This window comes from Hydractinia symbiolongicarpus, chromosome 1, assembly GCF_029227915.1.
Source record: "Hydractinia symbiolongicarpus strain clone_291-10 chromosome 1, HSymV2.1, whole genome shotgun sequence".
NCBI lineage: Eukaryota > Metazoa > Cnidaria > Hydrozoa > Anthoathecata > Hydractiniidae > Hydractinia > Hydractinia symbiolongicarpus.
In genome coordinates, this window is record NC_079875.1 from 28,120,811 (window position 1) to 28,128,762 (window position 7,952).

The 7,952-nt window shown below is 34.2% G+C and overlaps 1 protein-coding gene and 1 long non-coding RNA gene across 2 annotated transcripts; one reads left to right on the forward strand and one right to left on the reverse strand.

Annotated features, from left to right (window-relative positions):
* Positions 1-204: 204 nt before the first annotated feature.
* Positions 205-2,196, forward strand: LOC130648950 (uncharacterized). The gene is made up of 2 exons (XR_008982982.1): positions 205-345; positions 730-2,196. It is a non-coding gene; the product is annotated as an uncharacterized LOC130648950 (long non-coding RNA).
* LOC130648944 (uncharacterized) lies at positions 244-2,024 on the reverse strand. The gene is made up of 4 exons (XM_057455088.1): positions 1,891-2,024; positions 1,459-1,774; positions 1,096-1,285; positions 244-1,014 (listed from the first exon to the last, which is right to left on the reverse strand). Exons 1-4 carry the CDS (start codon positions 2,016-2,018, stop codon positions 692-694), a joined length of 957 nt encoding a protein of 318 aa, XP_057311071.1. The 5' UTR covers positions 2,019-2,024; the 3' UTR covers positions 244-691.
* Positions 2,197-7,952: the final 5,756 nt, after the last annotated feature.

The window sequence follows — 7,952 nt, forward strand, 5'->3', positions numbered from 1 at the left end:
TAACGTACAATTATCTTGTATCAACACGCACGGGTGGTTCGAAGCGGAATCTAAGAGTTAGCGCATGCGCGGGTTTTTAACGACATCCGTGGAGGAATAATGGCGGCCGGCATCAAACTACGTAGTCAAAACAAACCAAGAGCAAGTTTAAATCTATTGTTATCCTCCCATCTAATATTCCAATAGATCTAATTTAGCCGTAAACGAACATGTGATAAGTCAACGAAGAGGCTCAGCGAAACATTTTTGTTGTAGTGGAGCTAGGTACGAGGAACAAGACTACTCAAGTAGATGAAAGAAAAAATCAAGATTTTTGCTTATTTGCGTTACGTTGCTAACGTCAAGGTAATTAACTTGTTATTCAGAGTTTTCTAGGGCTGTAGAAAAGTTATTTTACATCAAGGACACATGGCCCTAAGAGAAAAATACAACTTTGAAGTGCTTTCAGTTTTTTTTAATCAGAAAATGACTTTTGAAGTAGGCATATTTTTCACAGTTTCACGATAACTATCAAATACGTATGAAAGCTTCAATATCGTTTAACTAAGCCAATGTGGCATTACTGTGTTATAAATTTGCTAGAAACTGGTTAACACAAGGTTGGTTAACATAAAATATTTATATATATACATGCTAGGTAGGCGACAAAATACAGTCACATCCACTTAACAGCTAGTAGAAAATTCTGTCACTACTCTTCCTCGCCTTTTGTAAATTTACGCTTTTTAGCTGCTGGCTTCAAGTCTTGAGCTTCTGGATTTGTTGTCAAAAGGTGCTGTTTCATAATGTATTTGAGCCTGTCAACTGGGTTTTTGATGTTTGAATAATTTATTCTCATACGATGCAAATCGTGGTGAATAGATTCTCCACCTTGTTCACCATAAAAACCTAAGCCCGTTCTCCACTTGTTTACAAAATCCAATACATGGTCTTCTAGTATGTGCAGCTTTGGACTGATGTATATTGAAGGCCAATTAACTCTTAAATAACACATGAACTGATTGATAGATGTCTCTAAAAGTTGGTTAAACAAATTTTATAAATTGACTTTTCTACTTTTAAGCATTTCATAAAAATCAAACTTGCATATTTTACCTAAATTTGATAACATTTCTTGGGTCATAATACATGAAGAATTGAATATTGAGTGACACGAACCATACAGCTTGAACAGTTGTTCAAACTTCTTGCATGTTTCTTGACACTCCAGATATAAAACTTGATCATCACATTGATTCTGTACAATTTCAGGAATACGATCACATAAATACTTTATGTTGCCATCCTATAATATTGTCTACTGTTTGTTGTAAACCAATTTGTGAAATTATACTTATGCATAATACAATTTCATATTTTTCGTTTACTTTATCTTGTTTCAATACAAATTGTATAGCATTGTATTGAAACAAGATAAAGTAAACGAAAATTTTTATAAATTGCAAAAATAAATCTAACCTTGAGCATTTTATGACAATGGTTGCCAATAAAGCTTTTTCCGTGGTACGCCTGCCTCTCAACACCAAGCTCCTGCAGTGTATCGTCTAGGGATGATACGCAAGGACCAGATCCAATTTCCAATTGGTACTTTTCTTTGAATGCTTTTATGCTTCTATGTTTCTCCTTCAGTTCAAATTCTAAGTTATCCAACTCTGGTTTGTAGTTTTTTTCAAACTCATCCTTGGTAATTTGTTTAGATATAACCATCCAGTTCATATGTTCCTGCTGGTTATCATACTCGTCCTCCAATTCTTTTGACTCATTTTGTAAATTGCTAAATATATACATATATATATACATATATATATAGATATGTTATAAAGAAATGCAGCCCAAGATATGATTGGAAGTAGTATTAATAATAATAAAAATCTAGTAAGGTGTACATACATTAAAATTCTCATATTTGCCATAAACTCTGCAAATTTAATATTAATTTCACCATCAGTAGTTTGAGCATGAATTGTGGCAATTCTTAAATCAACTTCTTGACAGTAGCTTTCCAAGTTGTTGAACATTTTTAAATATATCCCAAGTGTTAGGTGGAGCCCTGGTATAGCCACCTATATAAAAAGTAATAAAAAATAGGTTTGCTGAATTTTCATAACATTGCACGAAGTACATTATACTTACTTGTTCTAGGGGGATGTTAAAGAAGCAATCATGTATCACATTTTGATAGTGTTTGGCGTTTTTCACTAACGATCCATTGTCACGAAATCGCTGCAGGTTTGTGTTCAAACTGTCCAAGCTACGTTTTGGAAAAGATCCACGAATAAATTTTGGGATGCAAAGTTGGTCAGTCTTTATGCTGCACCAGAGACAACAGTGACGGCCTGTAAAATTTAAAACACTAAGGTAATTTTATAGATAGATTTTATTTTATATAAGACACATTGTATTATTGATATATAATATACACATAATTTTTTTAAGGAATCTGAAGTGATATGTGCCCAAAGAAGGAACTTTTGAAGCTATTTTTGTTTTTCCTTAATGTGAAATTTGATATTTATTTTAATTTAATAAAACATGTCATTACCATTTGCCCCACTAATTCCATACATAGCACATAAATACTCGTAATCTCCATACATAAAGAGACGGATCTTCAAATTATTCCACTTCTGTTTTTGTAGAATCCTAATTTGTGGTTTAAATCTTTCTAAGCAGATTCTTAAATTTGTCACGGAATCCTTTGCCTCAAATATGCTGAAGATGGTCGTATTTTCTTTGCGATTAGGGTTTCTAATATTTGCCACTTGATAGCTCATTTTGAAACTGTTATCACCATGGTCACCACCAATTTTAACATGTATTTCATCATCCGGTATAAATGAGTGATGAACTAATTGATTATTTTTACTCAGTTCTGTTAACCGGTTTAATATATGACCTACAACATTGTAAAGGTATACCCAAGGCTTGGGATCTACAACAAGCTGCTTATTACTACTACTAAATTTTCGAGTTAGAGGAGCTAGCTCAGCAACAAGCCCTTTCCCTATCCACTTGTCTGCAACCTGTCTTGTTGTTTTTTCAGATGCAAGTTTGATGTCAAAAGTGGCAAGCCATCGGGAAATATTTCGCATAAGGTTCCATGGCAAATTCAAGGTGGCTTTCATGGCGGCAGCAGTCTCAGCTGGAATGGAGACATGATGGATTTCTGCGATTATTTGTTTTCGCTGCTCCTTGTCACATTTTTTCATGATCGCAGCTGTTTGTTTCACAAATGCATCATTTGAATTTCCTGAAATCATGTTGATTATATTTTTAGCTGTTTTGCTCCGATCAGATAAGCTTCTTTTACTACTTTCATTTGATAACTTTCTTGGCATGCTGATCGGTGTAACCGTTATTGGCTAAAATAAAGAAATGTTTTTTATTTTTAGTCTTTGTTAGATATATAATATATATATATATAGTAGAAATATGAATAATTTTCAGGTAAATGCAGAAAAATATGTATATTCTAAATGTTTATTTATATACCTGTGGTCCTTTTGTAGCAAATTGAATTGTTTGATTCGGTAGTTTTGACTGTTTAATTTTGATACCAACCAAATGTGTCATGCATTTTTCAATAATTGTCGGTACAGGCTTAGACGGACTTAGCTTTAAAATGTCGTTGGGTGTCATCAATTCTGGCTCAATGGTTTTTTTCGGCCTTCCACCTTTTTTAGATTTTATAGGCCGTCCCCCTTTAGATTTAATTTTCGAGAAATTTGATGCACTGCCTTCTTTCCATCTTACTGGGCATTTTGATGTTTTTGTGCCCCGCAAATTACAATTTTGCATTGTGCAGTAACATTTATTACAAAATTTTGGTGGATGTATTTTGTTTACATCTTGCTCAAAGTCCTCCTGAAATGCTGACTGAAGGCCAGAAAGGTTTTCCTTTACAAGATAGGAAACTCTTCCATTCAAAATATTTCCACATATGCGACAAAGTTTGGTTAGATCTGTATGTTCTGCCATTCTATAGCTATAATTATTCTAAAAAATAATATTATGTAACCAGTTTAATCGTTGCCTTTCCAATTATATTTTTTAACTTAGTCAAAAGCTTTTTGCAAACATAAAGTTTCACATTTCATGACCATAAGCTTTTTATCCTGTCTGTGCCACCATTTTAAAAATTTGAATTTTGTTCAACTTTGATGACAAATATTTTTCAGAAAAAAACTGAAAGCAGTATGGAACTTTAAAAAATAGAAAGTATAATCCTTGGGCTTTCGTAACATATAAGTTTGATTAGGTGAAAAACTCTATATAACGTTATAGCCGACCTGTTAGCTAGGTCACTTTTTGACTCGACATTTACCGTCTCGTCTTATTTACGTTTGTTGCGCTTGGAAACGACAACAAAATTGTTTTTTGATTTTTTCCACAGCATCTGAAGACCTTAGATGCTAGTTAAATAGATTTACATAAGGCCACGCGAGAGTAAAATTTCTGTTATCGACATTAGAAGTTGTGCCTTTATCAGCAACTTTGTTACAAAATTTTGGAAGCTCGCCCCAGACTCCCGGCAAATGCGCTTAAATTCCATTGTACGGCCGTTTGAATCACCCGTGCACGAAGAATCGCAAATATATGAGACATTTGTCTCTTTTAAATGCCTCGTCGATCAATTTTACGGCTAAAATATAGAGAACCTGAGACGAAGTTGTTGACCCTAATTGACAATTATCCTGTATCAATGCGAAAAATCGCAAATACATGGCACTGGTCACTTTGAAATGCCTCGTTTATCTATTTTAGGGCTAAAATACATAGAAACTGGGACGAGCTTGTCGACCCTAAATGACAATTATCTTGTATCAATACGAAAAATAGCTAATACATGACACTCACTTCTTTTAAATGTGTCGTTTATCAATTTTACGGCTAAAATATATAGAACCTGAGACGAGGTTGTTGAACCTAAATGACAATCATCTTGTATCAATGCTAAAAGTGGCAAGTACATGACACTCGTCACTTTGAAATGCCTCGATTATCAATTTTACGAGTAAAATATATAGAACCTGAGACGAGGTTGTTGACCCTAAATGACAATTATGTTGTATCAATGCTAAAAATGGCAAGTACATGACACTCGTCACTTTGAAATGCCTCGTTTATCAATTTAACGAGTAAAATATATAGAAACTTTAACGAGCTTGTCGTCCCTAAATGACAATTATCTTGTATCAATACGAAAAATCGCAAATACATGACACTCGTCACTTTGAAATGCCTCGTTTATCAATTCTACAACTAAAATATATAGAGCCTGAGACGAGCTTGTCGTCCCTAACGTACAATTATCTTGTATCAACACGAAGAATCGCAAATATATGAGACATTTGTCTCTTTTAAATGCCTCGTCGATCAATTTTACGGCTAAAATATAGAGAACCTGAGACGAAGTTGTTGACCCTAATTGAGAATTATCCTGTATCAATGCGAAAAATCGCAAATACATGGCACTGGTCACTTTGAAATGCCTCGTTTATCAATTTTAGGGCTAAAATATATAGAAACTGTGACGAGCTTGTCGACCCTAAGTGACAATTATCTTGTATCAATACGAAAAATAGCAAATACATGACAGTCACTTCTTTTAAATGCGTCGTTTATCAATTTTACGGCTAAAATATATAGAACCTGAGACGAGGTTGTTGACCCTAAATCACAATTATCTTGTATCAATGCTAAAAATGGCAAGTACATGACACTCGTCACTTTGAAATGCCTCGATTATCATTTTACCAGTAAAATATATAGAACCTGAGACGAGGTTGTCGACCCTAATTGACAATTATCCTGTATCAATGCGAAAAATCGCAAATACATGGCACTGGTCACATTGAAATGCCTCGTGTATCAATTTTACGGCTAAAATACAAAGAAATTGGGACGAGCTTGTCGACCCTAAATGACAATTATCTTGTATCAATACGAAAAATAGCAAATACATGACACTCACTTCTTTTAAATGCCTCGTTTATCAATTTTACGGCTAAAATATATAGAAACTTTAACGAGCTTGTCGTCCCTAAATGACAATTATCTTGTATCAATACGAAAAATCGCAAATACATGACACTCGTCACTTCAAAATGCCTCGTTTATCAATTTTACAACTAAAATGTATTGAACCTGAGGCGAGATTGTCGTCCCTAAATGACAATTATCTTTTATCAATAAGAAAAGTCGCAAGTACATGACACTCGTCACTTTGAAATGCCTCGTTTATCAATTTTACGACTAAAATACATAGAACCTGAGACGAGGTTGTCGACTCTAAGCGACAATTATCCTGTATCAATGCGAAAAATCGCAAATACATGACACTCACTTCTTTTAAATGCGTCGTTTATCAATTTTACGGCTAAAATATATAGAACCTGAGACGAGGTTGTTGACCCTAAATCACAATTATCTTGTATCAATGCTAAAAATGGCAAGTACATGACACTCGTCACTTTGAAATGCCTCAATTATCATTTTACGGGTAAAATATATAGAACCTGAGACGAGGTTGTTGACCCTAAATGACAATTATCTTGTATCAATACGAAAAATCGCAAATACATGACACTCGTCACTTTGAAATGCCTCGTTTATCAATGCTGCAACTAAAATATGCCTGAGACGAGCTTGTCGTCCCTAACGTACAATTATCTTGTATCAACACGAAGAATGGCAAATATATGAGACATTTGTCTCTTTTAAATACCTCGTCGATCAATTTTACGGCTAAAATATAGAGAACCTGAGACGAAGTTGTTGACCCTAATTGACAATTATCCTGTATCAATGCGAAAAATCGCAAACACATGGCACTGGTCACATTGAAATGCTTCGTTTACCAATTATACGGCTAAAATACATAGAAACTGGGACGAGCTTGTCGACCCTAAATGACAATTATCTTGTATCAATACGAAAAATAGCTAATACATGACACTCACTTCTTTTAAATGCGTCGTTTATCAATTTTACGGCTAAAATATATAGAACCTGAGACGAGCTTGTTGACCCTAAATGACAATTATCTTGTATCAATGCTAAAAGTGGCAAGTACATGACACTCGTCACTTTGAAATGCCTCGATTATCAATTTTACGAGTAAAATATATAGAACCTGAGACGAGGTTGTTGACCCTAAATGACAATTATGTTGTATCAATGCTAAAAATGGCAAGTACATGACACTCGTCACTTTGAAATGTCTCGTTTATCAATTTTACGAGTAAAATATATAGAAACTTTAACGAGCTTGTCGTCCCTAAATGACAATTATCTTGTATCAATACGAAAAATCGCAAATACATGACACTCGTCACTTTGAAATGCCTCGTTTATCAATTCTACAACTAAAATATATAGAGCCTGAGACGAGCTTGTCGTCCCTAACGTACAATTATCTTGTATCAACACGAAGAATCGCAAATATATGAGACATTTGTCTCTTTTAAATGCCTCGTCGATCAATTTTACGGCTAAAATATAGAGAACCTGAGACGAAGTTGTTGACCCTAATTGACAATTATCCTGTATCAATGCGAAAAATCGCAAATACATGGCACTGGTCACTTTGAAATGCCTCGTTTATCAATTTTAGGGCTAAAATATATAGAAACTGGGACGAGCTTGTCGACCCTAAGTGACAATTATCTTGTATCAATGCTAAAAATAGCTAATACATGACACTCACTTCTTTTAAATGCGTCGTTTATCAATTTTACGGCTAAAATATATAGAACCTGATACGAGGTTGTTGACCCTAAATCACAATTATCTTGTATCAATGCTAAAAATGGCAAGTACATGACACTCGTCACTTTGAAATGCCTCGATTATCATTTTACGAGTAAAATATATAGAACCTGAGACGAGGTTGTTGACCCTAAATGACAATTATCTTGTATCAATACGAAAAATCGCAAATACATGACACT